General features: G+C 34.2%; 1 protein-coding gene across 1 annotated transcript in view; it reads left to right on the top strand.

Annotated features, from left to right (window-relative positions):
• Nucleotides 1-21,585, top strand: part of LOC143048723 (activating signal cointegrator 1 complex subunit 3-like) — a 223,045-nt gene that overhangs the window by 24,241 nt on the left and 177,219 nt on the right. The window contains exons 22-28 of the mRNA XM_076222571.1: nucleotides 820-1,045; nucleotides 1,555-1,709; nucleotides 4,656-4,754; nucleotides 10,647-10,815; nucleotides 11,528-11,748; nucleotides 18,521-18,606; nucleotides 19,005-19,171. Of these exons, the coding sequence (XP_076078686.1) occupies nucleotides 820-1,045; nucleotides 1,555-1,709; nucleotides 4,656-4,754; nucleotides 10,647-10,815; nucleotides 11,528-11,748; nucleotides 18,521-18,606; nucleotides 19,005-19,171 (1,123 nt within the window). The remainder of the gene's footprint in view (nucleotides 1-819; nucleotides 1,046-1,554; nucleotides 1,710-4,655; nucleotides 4,755-10,646; nucleotides 10,816-11,527; nucleotides 11,749-18,520; nucleotides 18,607-19,004; nucleotides 19,172-21,585) is intronic.

Genomic DNA, 21,585 nt, shown 5'->3' with positions numbered 1-21,585 from the left:
TGTAGATAGCTTTTCACTGGTATCTGACCAGGCTTATGTAGAACAGGTGAGTTAAAGTCTATTTCTATTTTAATTTTATAATACCCAACATGAAATACTTTGTGTATACTGTTTTACCCTTGTCTGTATGTGTGACCAGCCTTTTTGTCCCTTGATATTTCCAAAAATTAGTGCATGATATACTTCAAAAAGCATTTTCTCATTCCTCACTCATCATCTTCTTGTTCACTAAACATAATAATGATTAAACAAATTAAACCACTGAAACATGTCGATCTTAATTACTGGAGCATTCCTTAGTGTTGTTGTTACCTGACCTTCTACAAATAATAATGATAAAAACTTATCACACTTTGCCAAAATCATCATTGATTACCATTATGTAGTCAACCAAGATTGAAGACATGGCTAAAAATCAAACAGTGGTTACAAAAGTCTTGTCCATTGTCTTGGAAAGAATAAAAAAATGTTCAAAATGATGAAATCTTCCCTTTGTGTATTTTTATTAAATCTGTCACACAACTTCTTTAAGGAGTTATTGCCCTTACATGAAGAATTTTATTGTTTTGAAATGTTGGTCTTTTTTCTTGTAAACTTTATAAAGCAAAACTAGTCAGCAAAACAAGATCTACAAATATGTCACATTACTGAACCTTATTGGAGTAATTGTCCTCTAATGACAATGTTCACCTATTATCTTGAAAACTTTTATAGATAGATAGAACTTCAAAAAGAATGACATGATCAGTATGAACAGATAAGTAATCATACATGTAGCTTCATTCAAATTTAAATTTGTGTGTATCCTTTTCTTTTCAGAATGCAGGAAGAATTATGAGAGCTTTATTTGAGATCTGTCTGAAGAAAAGTTGGCCTATAATGGCTGGTCGTTTGTTAAACCTCTGTAAGACAATAGACAAAAGACTTTGGGGATTTGAGAATCCTCTCAGACAATTTCCTACTTTATCACAGGAAATACTGAAAAAAATTGAAGACAAGAAGTTAACAATTGATAAATTGAAGGAGATGGATCATAAAGAAATTGGTAATATAAAAATTTCATTATTAACTTGAATAATTAGACGTTTATAGAACGAGAAGAAGCTTGCACAGACAGGAACATACTGTTAATGTCGTATTGTAGGTTTTTCTTTATCACATATACATTCAAAGAAAGTTAATCAACCAATGAAATTATTTAGCTATGAAGAGATAAAAAAGTCAGTCAAGTTTTATATTGTTATTGAGAGAATAAACTGATAAACGCCTCAGAACAAGAAAGCACTTTAGCTTTTCATCACTTATACCTTTTCAATAGGCTTTGAAAAATCTTTATTGAATGGTTGACTTGTTGTTTTATAGCAATTCTAATGTTTAATTGCTGTCCAACTAGTTGATAGTTGTTATTGAAAAAAAATGTTTTACTTGTATCAAGGTTTGGACATTATGAATTGAATACAGATGTTCTCTGATAAAGGTAAGAAATAACGTCTTGCATTCTGTTGATGCTCATATTGGAACTAAACCCATTCAAAGGAAAACTGATATTTATAGGTCACATGGTACATCATGTGAGGATGGGATCTACCATTAAGAAATGTGTCAATCAGTTACCTGCCCTTGACCTTGAAGCCAGCATACAACCAATCACAAGAACAGTTCTCAGAGTGAGGCTGACAATCACACCAGAGTTTAAATGGGATGATAAGGTATTGTGATTTAAATAATTTGACTTTTTGAAGTTTATGGATCAATGTCAAGGTTTTGTCAATTTCTTAATCACTATGTATATTAGGTAAATTACATTTTTATACGACCGCAAATTTTGAAAAAATTTTCGTCGTATATTGCTATCACGTTGGCGTCTGCGTCGTCGTCGTCGTCGTCGTCGTCGTCGTCGTCCGGCGTCCGAATACTTTTAGTTTTCGCACTCTAACTTTAGTAAAAGTGAATAGAAATCTATGAAATTTTAACACAAGGTTTATGACCATAAAAGGAAGGTTGGTATTGATTTTGGGAGTTTTGGTCCCAACATTTTAGGAATAAGGGGCCAAAAAGGGCCCAAATAAGCATTTTCTTGGTTTTCGCACCATAACTTTAGTTTAAGTTAATAGAAATCTATGAAATTTTGACGCAAGGTTTATGACCACAAAAGAAAGATTGGGATTGATTTTGGGAGTTTTGGTTTCAATAGTTTAGGAATAAGGGGCCAATAAAGGGCCCAAATAAGCATTTTTCTTGGTTTTTGCACAATAACCTTAGGTTAAGTAAATGGAAATCTATGAAATTTAAACACAATGTTTATGACCACAAAAGGAAGGTTGGTATTTATTTTGGGAGTTTAGGACCCAACAGATTAGGAATTAGGGGCCAAAAAGGGACCCAAATAAGCATTTTTCTTGGTTTTCGCACTATAATGTTAGTATAAGTAAATACAAATCTATGAAATTTAAACACAAGGCTTATGACCATAAAAGGAAGGTTGGTATTGATTTTGGGAGTTTTGGTCCCAACAGTTTAGGAAAAAGGGGCCCAAAGGGTCCAAAATTAAACTTTGTTTGATTTCATCAAAATTGAATAATTGGGGTTCTTTGATATGCCGAATCTAACTGTATATGTAGATTCTCAACTTTTGGTCCCGTTTTCAAATTGGTCTACATTAAGGTCCAAAGGGTCCAAAATTAAACTTAGTTTGATTTTGACAAAAAATGAATCGGTTGGGTTCTTTGATATGTTGAATCTAAAAATGTACTTAGATTCTTGATTATTGAAGTTTTTTTGGTCCAGTTTTCAAATTGGTCTACATTAAGGTCCAAAGGGTCCAAAATTAAACTTTGTTTGATTTCATCAAAAATTGAATCCTTGGGGTTCTTTGATATGCCAAATCTAACTGTGTATGTAGATTCTTCATTTTTGGTCCTGTTTTCAAATTTCAAATTCTACATTAAAGTCCAAAGGGTCCAAAATTAAACTAAGTTTGATTTTAACAAAAATTGAATTCTTGGGCCTCTTTGATATGCTGAATCTAAACATGTACTTAGATTTTTGATTATGGGCCCAGTTTTCAAGTTGGTCCAAATCAGGATCTAAAATTATTATATTAAGTATTGTGCAATAGCAAGTCTTTTCAATTGCACAGTATTGTGCAATGGCAAGAAATATCTAATTGCACAATATTGTGAAATAGCAAATTTTTTTTTAATTAGAGTTATCTTTCTTTGTCCAGAATAGTAAGCAAGAAATATCCTATTTGTGCAATAGCAAGAATTTTTTTTAATTGGAGTTATCTTTCTTTGTCCAGAATCAACTTAAATCTTTGTTATATACAATATACAATGTATATACACTTTTTACTACCAACTGATAAATTTAAATAATCTTTACCATTCAGTGATAACAAGCAGTTTTTTTACATCTTAATATTTTATGATGTATTTAAATGAGTAGTTATTGTTGCAAACTCCATTAGAAATTTGAATTGATATCAGTTTTGAAAAAGGGAAACGGGGATGTGAAAAAAAAGGGGGGGGGGGTTAAATTTTTCTCATTTCAGATTTCATAAATAAAAAGAAAATTTCTTCAAACATTTTTTTGAGAGGATTAATATTCAACAGCATAGTGATTTGCTCAAAGGCAAAAAAAACCTTTTAAGTTCATTAGACCACATTCATTCTGTGTCAGAAACCTATGCTGTGTCAACTATTTAATTTTAGATTTAAAAAGTTTGAAGAAGAAATCTTTAATTGATTTGTAAAATCTTGGCATTTGTTTTGTGTAAAAAAAAACCATGTAATGTCAAAAATTTGATCACAATCCAAATTCAGAGCTGTATCATGCTTGAATGTTTTGTCCATACTTGCCCCAACTGTTCAGGGTTCGACCTCTGCGGTCGTATAAAGCTGCGCCCTGCGGAGCACCTGGTTGATAATTATAACCCAGCTTTATTATACCCCCGCTTTTAAAAAAGGGGTTATACTGTTTTACCTTTGTCCATCCTTCCTTCCTCCTGTCAGTCCATCAGGCCGTCCATCCCTTGAATATTTTTCGTCACATTTTTCTCAGGACCTACAATACAGGGATTTTTGAAATTTGATTTCAGGGTTAATATAAGTCAGCTATACCCTGTGATACGTTTTCAGATTTATCACATGACAACTTCCTGTTTACCGAACACTTCTTTGATTTTACACATGACAGCCAAGTTGAAAATTTTCGTCACATTTTTCTCAGTAACTACAATACAAGGATTTCTGAAATTAGGTTTCAGGGTTTACATAAGTCAGCTATACCGTGTGATGCGTTTTCAGATTCATCACTCGACAACTTCCTGTTTACCAAACACTTTCATATTTTTACACTATTAATATTATCCACTTGTGGCGGGGGTATCATCAGTGAGGAGTAGCTCGCAGTTTCACTTGTTGTTTAAATTTTGTGAAACTTAAAGTAAGAATTTCAACACACAATTCAATAATAACCAGCATCTTTACTTATGCATATTAAACACATTTTCTTATTTTAAGAAAAGAAAAATCATTTCAAAAATATAGAGGACACCTGTCAAATAGAATGTGTGTCCCATTATTCATAGTGTACCTTAGACTCATAATTTTGTATGTTCCTTGTCATTGACTTTTCATGGTGTATTTTTACAGGTTCATGGTACCAGTTCAGAACCATTTTGGATTTGGGTGGAGGACCCAGACAATAATCACATTTACCATTCTGAATACTTCCTGCTGAACAAGAAACAGGTATGTTATCTATATACTTGATTGAGGTGGTGGATCCCAGTTATAATCACATGTACAATTCTGAATATTTCCTGTTAAACAAGAAACAGGTATGTTATAGTTGATTAAGGATGTTCGCTACTCTATTTAAAAATAACAAGCTTTTTAAAAGACTGTTATAAATTGATAGTATGTTAATAAAGAATTAACAAAGCATAAAAAATGGAGGGTCCATGTACTTGTTTTCGAGATATAAGCCATTGAAAATTTGGCGGGAAATAATTCTCTCTACATTTTTCTTTCACTTAACATTGGCACCTTTTTGTTTAAAAAACTATGAAAAAATAACAAGGATTTTATAAGATTTTGAAATATGTTTTTTTAAACAATATGTAATTAAAAGATGGAAAGAAAAGTATGGGTTAGTGAGCACATTTTTTTAATTTTGATACATGGATAAAACCAGAGGATTCCAAAAATCTGGCAAAAATTTAAAAAATAAGGAGCAAACATCCTTTAAAGGGAAGAATCCCATCAAAAGCAACATTTACCATTCTGAATACTTTCTGTTAAATAAAAACAGGTATGTTATATATATATACTTGATTGAGGTGGTGGATCCAAATAATAGCCACGTTCTGAATACTTTCTGTTAAACAGGAAACAGGTATGTTATAGTTGATTTAGGGGGAGGATCCAATTAATAGCCACGTTCTGAATGCTTTCTGTTAAACTAGAAATAGATATATAATGATTAATTGGGTAGGTGGATCCAGACAGCAACCACATATTGTATTCTGAATACATTTTGTTTAAGAAAAAGCAAACATGTATGCAGGGGCAAAAGGTCTACAGTCTGCTGAAAAAAGAAATCAATTGAACTGTCTCAAAAACAAATTGTGTCATCTTAATGTTGCAAGGAACACTACACTCTTCAATGTATTTAAGGTGCAAACAGGAGATGTTAAGAATTTAAGTTCACTTAATAATATTGTATGCACTGTAACGTTGGTAGCCTATATATATTAACTAAGAGACAAGCCATGTGTACTGATTAACATACTTTAATATAATGCTCAAGCTAACTAATCAACACAAATACATAAAGCAATTCGACGCGACCTTATCTGCTATGTCCATCAACACAACACGTGCGTGAACTCTGAACTGTATAGATATTTATGAATGAATGAAAGTTACAATATTACATCTCTTCTTTTCTCAGATTAAAGTTCTACTTTAATTAGTTATATTACTGTCTGTGTAGTCATAAAATATTTAACTGTCTGTGTAAACAAATTAAGTGATAAGATGCGTAAAATTGTATCAATAGAAAATTAGAACTTTATAGTCTGTGATAAATGTAAATTATTCGGTACGCGTACTGTAATGTCAATATAATTAGTGGATCGTCTGATCAATCTGATAAGGCTATCATTACGAGTGTGAATAGTAAATTCCACAAAATTGCTTTGTATCATAAATTCACAAACATATAAATCAACATCAAACCTAACTGATACATCAGAAAGAGCACAGGATTATTATGCCTGTAACACAGCTCTTTAACGCACATAATCATCGAGATGTTTCGGTGTTTGTTTTTCTCGTGATGATCTTCTCAATGGTGTGTTTGGTATAATGTCATCATCAATGATTTCTTCTATTTCCTCATCAGTCATTATCTTAGATTTCCCAACCTTTTTGAAGTGTGACGAATTTCGAGTTATATCTTTTTGTTGTTCGTTCGTTGCCGTAATCATACTACCCTTTTTATTCTTGATTGTTAATGGTTGAGGATTGTACGGGGTAGATAGTTTATCTTTCTTTTCCTGTTTAACTAGTACTGTATCTCCAACTGTAAAATTAGGTACTTTTACTGAATGTTTTTTCTCGAAGTATAATTTCATTTTACTTTTGTTCTTGTGGTCTTCTTTGCGAACTTCACTGTCGGCATGGTCATTTGTTGAAATGTTCGGCATTTTTGTATTGATTTTCCTTCCAAATAAAAGTTCTGCCGGGGACACGTTAGTTGTTGAGTGTGGTGTTGCTCTATAATTGCGAAGAAATGTGTGTATTTCTTGTCTCCAACTACGATGTTCCGTTTGAGCTGCACGAATTGCTTTCCCTATAGTTCTCATAAATCTTTCACTTTCCACGTTAGCGCGAGGCCATAACGGAGTTATTTTGCGGTGCTTAAAACCCATGTTATCTGCAAAATTTCGGAACTCTCCTGAATTAAACGGCGGTCCGTTGTCTGTTTTCAGTTCTTTCGGTATTCCAAAAATTGAGAAAGTTTTGTCTAATAGCGGTATGACGGATTTTGCGGTTAAACTGGTTAAGGTTTCTATTACAGGATACCTTGAGTATTCATCAATTATAACCATAACGTAATATCCATTCGGAAATGGTCCACAAAAGTCCATGCTGAGATTCTCCCATACATTATTCGGTATCTCAGACATTTGTAACGGTTCGAAAACATTTTTCGGGGTTGACGCTAAACATGGTATACATGATTTACACGTTTGTTCTACAAGTTTGTCTATTCCAGGGAAGTATACCTTTTCACGTAACAACTGTTTTGTACGTACTATGCCCTGGTGCCCTTCATGTGCAAGGTCAATTACACGCATCTGTAGATCTTTCGGAATGACAATACTATTATCATGAAGTATGATCTCCATATCATTAACGGGAACGACTGTTAATTCGTATCGTAATCTTGAGAATGTATCAAGCGTATTACTCTCATGCTTGTCCCACCTGTTTGATTTTAATGCAGTAATAACAGTTTGTAGATCTTTATCTTTTTGTGTACTGTCAGCTATTTCATTAAGGGTCATTGCCTTCGGCACAGCGTTGTCAGTTAAGTATCGAATATATTCTTCAGCTAATTGAGAATGTTTACATGCGATTGATGTATTCGGGGTCGGATGTCTTGACAAATAATCAGCTGCGTTCACCTTTCCTGGTTTGTACTGTACTTTGAAATTGTATCCCTGTAATCTTAATCTCCATCGTTCAATGCGTGCTGGTGTTTTTGCCTTTGGACTGTTGAATATAGTTTCAAGCGGTTGGTGATCGGATACCAATGTAAATGATTGTCCGTACAAATAAAGGTGAAAATGTTCAATTGCCCATACAATTGCTAATGCTTCCTTTTCTGTTTGCGAATAGCGTGTTTCAACGTCTGTCAATGGTCGGCTTGCATATGCGATTATTTTCCCATTTTGTGTTAATAATCCAGCTAATCCAACGGGACTTGCATCTACTATCAACATTGTTTCTTTGTTAGGGTCAAAGTATGACATCACACGGTCAGCAACAAGTTCATTCTTTAGCTTGTCAAATGATTCCTGTTGTTCAGATGTCCATTCCCACTTGGAATCCTGCTTTGTTAATCTGCGGAGCGGTTCAGTTATAGTTGAGTAATTTGGAATAAAACGTCCAACATAATTAGTCATTGCTAAGAAACTACGAATTTCACCTACGTCTTTCGGTATTGTCGTGTTCTTGATAGCGCTTATTTTTCTTGGATCAGCTGATATGCCATCTGCACTGAAAATGTGACCATAGAATTCAAGTTTGTTCTTATTAAATTCACATTTTGCCTTATTTAATGTCAAGTTCTTCTCTTTAAGACGTGCAAATAATTTTTCCAATCGTTTATCATGTTCGGCCTGGTTCCTTCCAAATACGATTATATCGTCGGATATATTTCGGACTCCATCTAATCCTTCCAGTGCATTACTCAGTGTGTTTTGAAATAACTCTGCGGCTGAAGAAACACCAAAACTAAGTCGTTTGTATCTACGTAATCCTATGTGTGTCGTGAAGGTTGTGATGTTCCGGGATTCTTCGTTTAACTCCAATTGATGATATCCACTTCGAAGGTCCATTTTCGAGAATACTTTAGATACGTTTAAATCTAAGATCATGTCATCGGGTGTTGGTGTAATATGACGTGAACGCAAAATAGCTTTGTTCGGTTCCCTCATATCCACGCATAATCGAATTTCGTTCTTGTTTTTCGGTTTAGGGGCCACGACTATCGGGGACACCCAAGGTGTTGGTCCATCCACCTTTTCAATTATATCCTGTTTTTCGAGTTTCTCGAGTTCTGCTTCTACTTGTTTGCGAATGTGAAACGGAATACGCCTATGTGGTTGTATTACTGGTTTTACACTTCCATCAATATGAATTTTCACTTTTTCATCTTTTAATTTTCCAATTCCATTGAACACATCGCTATATTTATTGCATAATATTTCATGTTTATCTGCTACTGAAGAAATGAATGGCACTATGCTTAAGTCAACAGATGTATCGTAGCACAATAAATTCCCGTATCTTCCTTTCATCACATACACCGGTGCGGTTGTTATTTTATGGTCAGTCTCTATCGTAGCGTGAAATTTTCCCATTAATTTCAAGTTTTTATCTGAACCATATGCGAAGACTTTAGTGTCGGCGTGAGAAAGTTTGGGTTTACACTTGATGTTCTCGAATGTGCTTTCATCAATAACATTAATACTTGATCCTGTGTCAATCAAAATATCCACATTAGAATTATTGATTTTCACGTTTATTTTCGGTTGTCCTTTCTGTACTTTATTCACAGTATTTTCTCGTAATCCAAAAACGTAACCATCGTCAGAACTACTATCACGATCATCATCATGTTTGTAATTGTCAACTTTGTTTACTTTTCTTTTAAAAGTGCTAGTTCCATCCATACGTTTGGATCTACATACAGAAGCGAAATGATTCAACTTTTTACATGGGTTGCAACTTTTTCCAAATGCCGGACACTTGTTTGCATGTGGGAAATCACCTCCGCAGTTTCTGCCAGTAGTCTTTTTCTTTACGTTTTGGTCCGTTTGTGTCTGTAGAAATCGTGGTCCGTTGCGACGTCTTCCAACTCCTTTTCTCACAGCATTTGCGGATTGTTTGTCTGATTGTTCAATTTCCGTTGCCTGCTTTTCGGAAAGTTCTAACGCTCTAGCGGATGAAATTAATCCTTCAAGGGTCGTGTCTTCCCGAAGAGCCTTTCGTCTTAGTCTAGTTGAATGACAACCTTGGATAATTTGCGATTTTACTTCTTTAGATGTTTCAGTAAATTCACAGTTTACAGCTAGCTGGCGTAATCTCGTGTGAAAACTGTCGATAGTTTCATCAGATGTTTGTTTGGCTTGCCTAAATTTGTAGATTTCATATTCCGTATTTTTTTTCGGAGCAAAGTAAGCGGTTAACTTGTGTTTAGCGGCAGCAAAGTCTTCTCCTGTATTGTCAAGGGTATCAAAGACTTCGTTGACTTCTTCTCCAGCGTAATGCAACAAGAGTGCTCTTTGTCGTTTGCTGTCTTTTATGTTTAAACCGATGAATAAATTTTCAAGTCTACTTATCCATTTACGCCACCTTATTTCAGCATTATTCTCATGTACCGGAAAACTCGGAAAAATTGGTAAAGATGCAGCCATGGTTTGATTATCAGTGTCACTAATTATTAAATCCATTGAAATACATTTTTCAACTTTTGTTTTTATCCTCGTCGCCAATGTAACGTTGGTAGCCTATATATATTAACTAAGAGACAAGCCATGTGTACTGATTAACATACTTTAATATAATGCTCAAGCTAACTAATCAACACAAATACATAAAGCAATACGACGCGACCTTATCTGCTATGTCCATCAACACAACACGTGCGTGAACTCTGAACTGTATAGATATTTATGAATGAATGAAAGTTACAATATTACATGCACAAACATGAGAAATTCAAAATTTCATCTCTTTCTATATTGCAGGTACTAAAAGGAGACATTTGAAATCTTAATTTTCAAAATTACAGGTACAAACAGGAGAAGTTCAGAACTTAGTATTTACCATACCTATATTTTACAGGTACAAACAGGAGAAGTTCAGAACTTAGTATTTACCATACCTATATTTGAGCCACTGCCAACACAGTACTATGTTAGAGCTATATCAGACAGATGGTTGGGGTCACAGTTCATGTGTCCAATATCATTCCAGCATTTAATACTACCAGAGAGACACCCTCCCCATACAGGTAGTGTATTGTAACTAGAACAGTTAAAGTCAAGTAGACAGCCACAGGAAACAACACATTATAAATAGCATGCGTCCTAAACACTTTTCTAGATCTACCTTCCTCAGGAACACTCAAAATTGATTATTTGAAAGCCAAGAATGTATAAGAACAATGTTCACCCAGATACATGAATGTTATTTATATTTATTATTTTTTTATACATACTTTCTTGAAAACTGATATACAAGTTCAATTACATTAGAACAATTGGTGTGTCTATTAAAGGGTTCAGTTATAATAAAGGGAACAAAAGCATTACCTTTTCTCTGAAACTGGCTGCTCGTTAAAATGTAAAACTGAAGGCTTATAGTATTTGCTACTAGAACTTATATAGTAAGTAAGGTTACCTTGAGTTGTCCAAGTAATTATGTGGCAAATGGCAGATACGACTTGAGGATTAGACGTCTGTCTTCATCAAGCTCTCTGGTTATTCTGCAATGTTCGTTAGTACTCACCACTGGAAGTTGACAGTAATACTATAGGTAAATGTCCGGGTTCGGTGATAATCAGATCCGGACAAGTCAATTACAACAGGCTTGACATATGCATAAGATATAAATGGAAAATTTAAGTAAGAATATCACTTCAGTAGATAAATTTAGCTTTAGATTTAATTGACTAAAGGAATAATAAATCTTTTACCCATGTTGTTGTTTACATTTGATTCCAGAATTACTAGATCTACAACCACTACCTATATCAGCATTAAATGACCCGATGTTGGAGACATTGTACAAGTTCACCCACTTTAACCCCATACAGACACAGATCTTCCATTGTCTATACCATACAGATAAAAATGTCCTGTTAGGAGCACCAACAGGATCAGGCAAAACTATTGCTGCTGAAATGGCTATATTTAGAGTGTTTAGGGAATACCCAAATCATAAGGTAAGACTGGGATCTCTAATTGTCTAGCCTAATAATAGGATAGTTAAGATCATGCTGGAGTTGTTAACAATCAGGGATACATCTTTGTGTTGTATGGTTGATGTTTGAAAAAATGGCCCATATCTGGTTTAATCTGAGTTGGAGATGGTTAGATCATTAAGGGCATACAATACAGTTTTAAAGTTTTTATACTTATTAAGAAGGGATATAATTACGATACTGTTGTCAAGTCATTAAAGATTGCATATTTTGGCGTTAATATTGAGTCATTGATAAGGTCTTTGCATCGGAACTAAACACATTTATTCTAAAAACAGTTGTTGGCATGACACGGGTTATGTTCTTCTCATATATGTTATGATGGTATGATACTAAACCCCTAACGGGAAGGATTGTGCCTGATGTTCATATGATGAAATCATAATCTTTCAGTCAGTTTAGTTGAAGTCTGGAGCTGGCATGTCAGTTAACTGCTAGTAGTCTGTTGTTATTTATGTATTATTGTCATTTTGTTTATTTTCTTTGGTTACATCTTCTGACATCAGACTCGGATTTCTCTTGAACTGAATTTTAATGTGTGTATTGTTATGCGTTTACTTTACTACATTGGTTAGAGGTATAGGGGGAGGGTTGAGATCTCACAAACATGTTTAACCCCGCCGCATTTTTGCGCCTGTCCCAAGTCAGGAGCCTCTGGCCTTTGTTAGTCTTGTATTATTTTAATTTTAGTTTCTTGTGTACAATTTGGAAATTAGTATGGCGTTCATTATCACTGAACTAGTATATATATTTGTTAAGGGGCCAGCTGGAGGACGACTCTGGGTGAGGGAATTTCTCGCTGCATTAAAGACCTGTTGGTGACCTTCTGCTGTTGTCTTCTCTATGGCTGGGTTGTTGTCTCTTTGACACATTCCCCATTTCCATTCTAAATTTTAGCGGCGGCGGCGGTGTTAGCTAACTTCTTAAAAGCTTTATATTTTAGAAGGTGGAAGACCTGGATGCTTCATACTTTGTATATAGATGCCTCATGTTACGAAGTTTCCATCAGTCACATGTCCAATGTCCTTGACCTCATTTTCATGGTTCAGTGACAAATTGAAAAAAAAGTTCAAATTTTTTGTAATGTTGAATTCTCTCTTATTATAAGTAATAGGATAACTATATTTGATATGTGCATACCTTGCAAGGTCCTCATGTCTGTCAGATAGTTTTCACTTGACCTCGACCTCATTTCATGGATCATGGATCAGTGAACAAGGCTAAGTTTTGGTGGTCAAGTCCATATCTCCGATACTATAAGCAATAGGGCTAGTATATACAGTGTATGGAAGGACTGTAAGGTGTACATGTCCAACTGGCAGGTGTCATCTGACCTTGACCTCATTTTCATGGTTCGGTGGTTATAGTTAAATTTTTGTGTTTTGGTCTGTTTTTCTCATACTATATGCAATTGGTCTACTATATTTGTTGTATGGAACGATTGTAAGGTGTACATGTCTAGCGGGCAGATGTCATGTGACCTTGACCTCATTTTCATGGTTCAGTGGTCAAAGTTAAATTTTTGTGTTTTGGTCTGTTTTTCTCATACTATATGCAATAGGTCTACTATATTTGTTGTATGGAACAATTGTAAGGTGTACATGTCTAACGGGCAGATGTCATGTGACCTTGACCTCATTTTCATGGTTCAGTGGTCAAAGTTAAGTTTTTGAGTTTTGGTCTTTTTATCTAATACTATATGCCAAAGGTCAACTATATTTGGTGTATGGAAATATTTTATGATCTTTATGTCAGTCGCACAGGTTTTATTTGACGTGACCTCATTTTCACGATTCATTGCACAGTGTTAAGTTTTTGTGTTTTGGTCTATTTATCTTAAACTATAAGTAATAGGTCAACTATATATGTTGTATAGAAGCATTGTTAGCTGTACATGTCTGCCTGGCATGGTTCATCTGACCTTGACCTCATTTTCAAGGTTCATTGGTCTATGTTTAGTTATCTTGGTTAATGTTAAGTTTATGTGACAGTTGTTATAAAGCTTAGCTTTATACTTAGGACTATCAACATAATATCAATGATTAGTATAGAAGGCGAGACATTTCAGCGTGTGCACTCTTGTTGTACACATGCATCGAGTTGTGTTCTTATTTTTGTCACGTATAGACAATGTTGTAATGGTTAAGGACTTTATTCATTCTTAAACGTAATAATTATTGATTTTCACTCAAGTTTCAATTGACGAAAAAGCATAATTTAACTGTTTTATTTGATGGACATTGTAATGCAATGTGAATAACGGCAGTTGACAATGTGTTTGTATGTTAACTTCTGTAATTTTTTATTTTCAGTCAATTGTCAAAGAAATTTAAAAAACATCTTATTCTTGTAAATTATGTCATTATAGTTATATGCGAATTTGCATCTTCGGAAACTCTTTCAAAAACTTTCAATCGCGGGAAACAGGTGCAAAACATTTTTTTGTGGCAAAAAAGAACTGACAACACATTTCAGGACGAATTACTGCATTGCGTTTTATATACATAGTGGCTAGTCATTATCATAAGTTTGGAACAAGTACTGTTACAGAGGGAGCCCACTGGTAAACCCTATAAAACTGCCTCTGCATGTTACTGTAGCAGGTTTCAATCATCATAAACATATAATTTATAGGCATAAAAGAAACGTTAGCCAGTGTGTTATAAATTATCAATGCAAGCGAAATTTTTTAATTGTACTAATAACATTACATCTTTAAATGCACTTTTGTTTCTTATCAGAGCACTTTCATCAATTTGTGCATGAATTTGATAGGGCAATTTTATAGTGTCGGCTCTCTGTCATACATGTCATACATGTATAACAGCCTCTCAAGTAGTCAGTCATGGAATTATTTCTGGTTATGTATTATTCACGTATAATACAGAAATTAACTTGAAAAGAGCGACTTGTCATGTATCAAAGAAGACTATCTTTTTCTGATTGTACATTGGTACACTTTCATATGAGGTACACAACAGCAGTTTACATCAAGTATTAAAACAAAAGTAATACTTTTCTGTTTGTAACTTTCATGCTTGGTAGGTCTAAACTGTAGTGTATATAGATATTTATCAATAAATGTCTTTGGAAACATAACTAAAATGTTTCTTGTCTAACAGAAGATACTTTTTGTACAATTTTGCCTTGTATTGACTTTATAGCGCACAGTTACTAATATGCATGTACAACACTGACTTTTGTCTATCAAGGAAAGATTGAATAATTGCTTACCGGTACTTCAACATCATTTGAACTTTGGTGAACTGAGCTGTCTCATTCGATTGACAATCATACCACATCTCTTTACTCTTACTCTTAGGTCTTAACTTCAAATTTGGTATAAAACTATTTTTACAATAAATGTCTTTGTTTTAAAGACGTACATGATAACTATAAAATGGTTATTGTCTAACAGAAGATACTTTTTGTACAATTTTGCCTTGTACATGTATTGATTTTATAGCTCATAATTAATTACGAATATACTGTATAATACATGTAAAACAATTTTTGTCTATCAAGATAAGAAATAACAATAGATTGAATAATTGCTTACATCAACATCATTTGTTTCTTTGGTGAACTGAGCAGTCTCATTCCATTGGCAATCATACCACATTCCGCATCTCTTAACTCTTATGTCTTAACTTCAAAATTGGTATAAAAACAATTTTTTGTGCATGTATTATGTATGGGCTGTTGGTTTCATGTGATAATATTTATCGACCTGCTATGCTGCATGGGTTTTGTTGATGGTGATTGACATACATTCATTGATTCAATCATTGTACATGTAGACTACTAGTTTTTAAAATCTTCATTTGATATTGAATGGATAGTTGTCTCATTTCAATCATATCCCATGTCTCCTTGCTTATTTTACTACACATACATGTACATCGTCAATATACACTCAACATCAAGCAGATTTGAAGTATTAAATGAATCTGGCATGTAATGGAATTTAAAAGAAGATGTTCAATGATTTATTTTTATATTAAAGTAAAGAAATAATCCAATTTAACCCGGGTATCACATGATCATCTATCAAGTCACTATCAAAGTTCCCTACACACAAAGTGTAGCTTTCAAGTTTAGGTTGAAGAGATTAAATGTTAATGATCCAATGAAACATTGTTGGTATATCCTCCATAAATGATATTCAGAGGAACGTTCTGGTCAAAAGTGGCATTCAGTTGTACACTAGTATTTCTATTTCTATTTCACATGTTTGAAGGCATGCCATATACATCATAAAATTGAGAATGGAAATGGGGAATGTGTCAAAGAGACAACAACCCGACCAAATAAAAAAACAACAGCAGAGGGTCACCAACAGGTCTTCAATGTAGCGAGAAATTCCCGCATCATGTATATATGTTAGTCCACATGATTAGTGCATGAATGGCCAACTGCTGTTTGCACACAACTGCTTAGACTTTTTTGGGGACTTGAATCCTTGTGCCTAGACTTTTCTTCTTAACATTCACCAGTTTGAGCATTTTGGAAAATACTGAAAAAAAGGTGTAATATAGTTACATGTGGCAATAATAATACAATATCATATGGCTTAAACAATTCCAATATCAACATGATCAAATATGTCCTTAACAATAGCAATACTACCTCAAGATCTCTGCTCGAACAATCATATTTGCAAAATTTATGTTAGATTTCTTTGGGTTTATGCAAATTCAGGAATAATTTATATTTGTAGCAATGTTTCTATTGTTTTAAAATAAAATATTTTGCAATATTGTAGGATCACAAGATGTCGCAAACAAACAAAAAATCAAAAATAACAATAAAAGGAATAAATGTTAGATATTTTGGATAACAGAATATCCTTTATATATTATATATATATATAAAACTCTAACTGGACTTGACTGAAGTATAGTTTAGAGCAGTTCGGTCTAGAAAAGATAAAGCTCAGGTACATTTGTAATGCACAGGTTTAAAAAAATTATGACGTCTTCCTATTTTAATTATTTGCTTTGACGCCGTTGCAGGAAAAAATCTTGCAAGGCTATTTTGATTTTTGCTTTGACACCGTTGCAGGAAAACATCTTTCATTGTTGGATTTGAAGTTGTTGCAGGAAAACATTATTTAGCCTAGCAAAATGCCATAATTAACAGGCATAATAATTAATTGGACTTAAATTTGTAATGCATTTGATCACAGGCACTAGACGTTCTGTCAATAGTATAAAAATATTGGCAATTGGAAGAAAATAGTGTCCCAAAATACCGCAACAGTAAAGCGCAAGCCTTTTACGAAAAAATAAACCGCTTTGTTTACATTTTGCCGATTTTGACATTGGAAGCCTTCTCTATATAATATATATGGACACTATTTTCTTCCAATTGCCAATATTTTTATACTATTGACAGAACGTCTAGTGCCTGTGATTTGATATGTGGTATAAACAGATAGAGAAGAAGGGAGTCCATAATAATAACATGCATAATAAAAGGGGGGCAGTGATTTATAATGAAGACCAAAACAGCACTACCCATACATCATTAAAGGCATTAAAGTAGATGATCTGTGTTGGTGTATCATTATTTTGATGTCAGTAAAAATGTACATTCATTTGTACACAATGTACGTTCACAATACCATGATGCTGGTAAACACTGGACTGAACATTTAAAATATTACCATCCATGCATTGTCCCTTTCCACATCGGCAAAGGCAAATCTATGGAGTTTTCTATGGAACATGGCTAGTTAAAATTGATGTAAAACTATTTCAAAACACATGGTTTAACGATTTCATTTCGGTATAAACAGGAAGGAAGTATCAGATTATTATGACAACTGGATCCCCTCCCAATTTAGGCCTGGTAAATTGCGATTCATCTGAGAACCACATTGATGTTTAAAGACAGAAAAGTATCACAATTCCCTTATTTAGCGGTTTGAGCTTTCTTCAATACACTTTATCACCAATGTTTTACGTTTGTAAACATGTTTGAACATTAATCTAGGCCAATTGAAGAACTTTATTCATTTTTCCCAAGCCACCCCCATTTTCGCTCCAGAACGCCATTTTTGTTGTAATCAACTCAAAGAAACGTAAAAAAATAGGAAAACTAATGCATCAATCACTACGAAATTTACTCAATACACGAAGTAATCATATATCTATCAGAAAATATAAATTTTATCACTCATCTCCGTTTTTTGAGGAAGGAGTATAAAAATAGAAAATGATGATAGGACCGCCCAATAGGCGGGATAGGGTGAGGTCACTTCGGTCAATATGCAAATTAATTCTATGGAGTCGTGTATTCTTACTGCGATCGTAAAAGTTATTAATTACACCAGAACCCTTTTAAACTTCTTATTTCAAGCATAAAATTTGATAGATATGGATTGTAATAGTTACATATCGGGTGTCAATTTGTTTAGGTGATGCAAATGTCCGCCATTAATCAAGGCACATTGAGCATTTTCCAGATGCATCACGGGTAATCTCACAAAATCTCGCGCCGCAGAAGATATTATACTACAGTCTATGCAAAAGCCCACGAGATTCCAATCCTTCTTACTATACAAATCCTTGGTCTCATCAATCCATTTCATTTTTCTTCCATTTATATCTATACATGTTACAATTAATTATATCAATGGCCAACTGCTTTTGGTTTTTTTTTTAAATTCTTTAAATAAAGGATTGTACAAATATGATAATTTTCACAGCTGATTATTCTTTTCACTTAGGCTGTCTACATAGCACCATTGAAAGCTCTAGTCAGGGAAAGAATGGAAGATTGGAAAGTCAGAATAGAAAAGAAACTTGGTAAAAAGTAAGTAGTCACAAAGTTACTATAAATAGATATAAAAACATAAAGAAGATGTGGTATGAGTGCCAATGAGACAGCTCTCCATCCAAGTCACATTGTATAAAAAGTAAACCATTATAGTATGATTTAAAGAGATGAACCATGTATTGAGAGGTAACCCTTACATGGACTTTGTAAGATACTTTACCATAAATTTCTATATGAAATAGGCAATGACAGGCTTCTCCTTAAAGTAAATTTGTAAATCAGGACTGAATATATAATAAAGAAGATGCGGTATGATTGTCACTCAGACAACTTTACACAAATGACACAGAATTTAACAAGTTTATATTTGGGATTTTGAATTTAATGGGTGGTACCTATTCTATTGCTTTTAAGTAATGTTATTTATATAACAGGGTTGTAGAATTGACTGGAGATGTAACACCAGATATGAGAGCTATTGCAGGAGCTGACCTCATCGTGACAACACCAGAGAAATGGGATGGTGTCAGTCGTAGCTGGCAAACCAGGAATTATGTCAAGGCTGTGGCTGTTCTTATTATTGATGAAATTCATTTGTTAGGTTAGTTTAATTTGATACTGTATAATCAGAAAGTATAGCCATGTTTTTTTATTATTGCAAAAAATGCGACATGATTATAATCGCAATAATTTTAACTCACATTTTGAAATCTCTTGTATAAATAAACAGGATTTCTTTCAAAATCTCAACAATTAAAAGACGTGTTGTAGTCTAAAATGACAAAATCCCAATAATAAATGCACACAATAATTTCTGAATTTACAGTAGTCCTTTATCTGCATTGCAAGACAGGAAAAAAAGGTCCAGTAACCTCTTGTCCAATACTTTTGCATTCTGTCTGTAAGAGGCTATCTAGCTAATATTTTCCTTAGTTCCATGATTGCTCCTTGTGAAATTTTGATTTCTGTAGATTATCCATGATGTTTGTAATTAAATATTTAATTCATAACGATTTTGTCCTATTATGCCAATCATTTACACTCATTTCATTAAATGCATCATTTGACTGCCACATTTTCAAGGAATGGGACTATTGACCTAGCTATGCAAATGACCCACGTTGACGTCATACCATCTATGACGTAACTCTCACAACATTGAGTGCCAAATTTGACTCAATCCAGTTTCTCTGTTTCTGTATTAAAAGTTTTATATTTAACTACCCAAAGGTAGAGTACCCTACACCCGTAAAAAATATGTAAAATTTCCAAATTTCAATAAAACTTTTTTAGATAATGAAAAAAATGTTGTTACACTTTGTACCCGAATTTTCATAAAACTGCTCGATTAGGACTAAGACCGGGAATAAATTCGTTTTCTACGTTCATATCCGTAGATATGGATGTTTTAACACCATTCAGTACCTTGTACACCCTTGGCTACGCCTCATGGTGTACTGGGGTACTTCAGGGTGTTAAAATATCCAGGTTAGGGGGAGGGTTGGGATCCCACTAACATGTTTAACCCGCCACATTATTTATGTATGTGCCTGTCCCAAGTCAGGAGTCTGTAATTCAGTGGTTGTCGTATGTTTATGTGTTACATATTTGTTTTTTGTTCAATTTTTTTACATAAATAAGGCCGTTATTTTTCTCGTTTGAATTGTTTTACATTGTCTTATCGGGGCCTTTTATAGCTGACTATTTGGTATGGGCTTTGCTCATTGTTGAAGGCCTTACAGTGACCTATAGTTGTTAATGTCTGTGTCATTTTGGTCTTTTGTGGATAGTTGTCTCTTTGGCAATCATACCACATCTTCTTTTTTATACATATCTACGGATATGAATGTAGATAACTTATAATATTTATCTTTTTCTCTTTGGTAAATAATTTATTAAAACTACAATCAGATATCCCATTGAAGACAGAAACTCTTCAACTACAGAACTGTTAGTCATTTTTAGCTCACCTGGCCCGAAGGGCCAAGTGAGCTTTTCTCATCACTTGGCGTCCGTCGTCAGTCGTTGTCCGTGGTCGTTTACATTTTGAACTTCTTCTAGAGAACCACTGAATGGAATGAAACCAAACATGGCATGAATGTTCCTTATGAGGTGCTGACCAAGTGTTGTTACTTTATAGCCGATCCATCATCCAAGATGGAGGCCAGCGGGGGACTTAGTTTAACATTGGAGCTTATGGGAAATGCATACAGATGAATTCTTTTAGAGAAGCACTGAATGGAATGAAATCAAACATGGCATGAATGTTCCTTATGAGGTGCTGACCATGTGTTGTTACTTTGTAGCCGATCCATCATCCAAGATGGCCGCCAGCGGGGGACTTAGTTTAACATAGGACCCTATGGGAAATGCATACAAATGACTTCTTTTAGAGAACCACTGAATGGAATGAAACTAAACATGGCATGAATGTTCCTTATGAGGTGCTGACCATGTGTTGTTACTTTGTAGCCGATCTGTCTTCCAAGATGGCTACCAGCAGGGACTTAGTTTAACATAGGACCCTATGGGAAATGCATACAAATGACTTCTTTTTGAGAACCACTGAATGGAATGAAACCAAACATAGCATGAATGTTCCTTATGAGGTGCTGACCAAGTGTTGTTACTTTGTAGCCGATCCGTCTTCCAAGATGGACGCCAGCGGGGGACTTAGTTATCATAGGACCCTATGGGAAATGCATACAAATGACTTCTTCTAGAGAACCACTGAATGGAATGAAACCAAACATATTATGAATGTTTCTTATGAGGTGCTGGCCAAGTTTTGTAACTTTGTAGCTGATCCAACATCCAAATGGTCGACAGGGGGGTGACTTTGTTAAACATAGGACCCTATGGGAAATGCATACAAAAGTCTTCTTCTAGAGAACCACTGAATTGAATGAAATCAAACATAGCATAAATGTTCCTTTCCTAATGAGGAGGTGGCCAAGTGTTGTTACTTTGTAGCCAAATTTTATCTTTTTTATGTGATTTCAAAACCCCCAGTAG

Source organism: Mytilus galloprovincialis, chromosome 10 (assembly GCF_965363235.1).
Source record: "Mytilus galloprovincialis chromosome 10, xbMytGall1.hap1.1, whole genome shotgun sequence".
NCBI lineage: Eukaryota > Metazoa > Mollusca > Bivalvia > Mytilida > Mytilidae > Mytilus > Mytilus galloprovincialis.
This window is presented reverse-complemented; position numbering and strand designations above follow the sequence as displayed.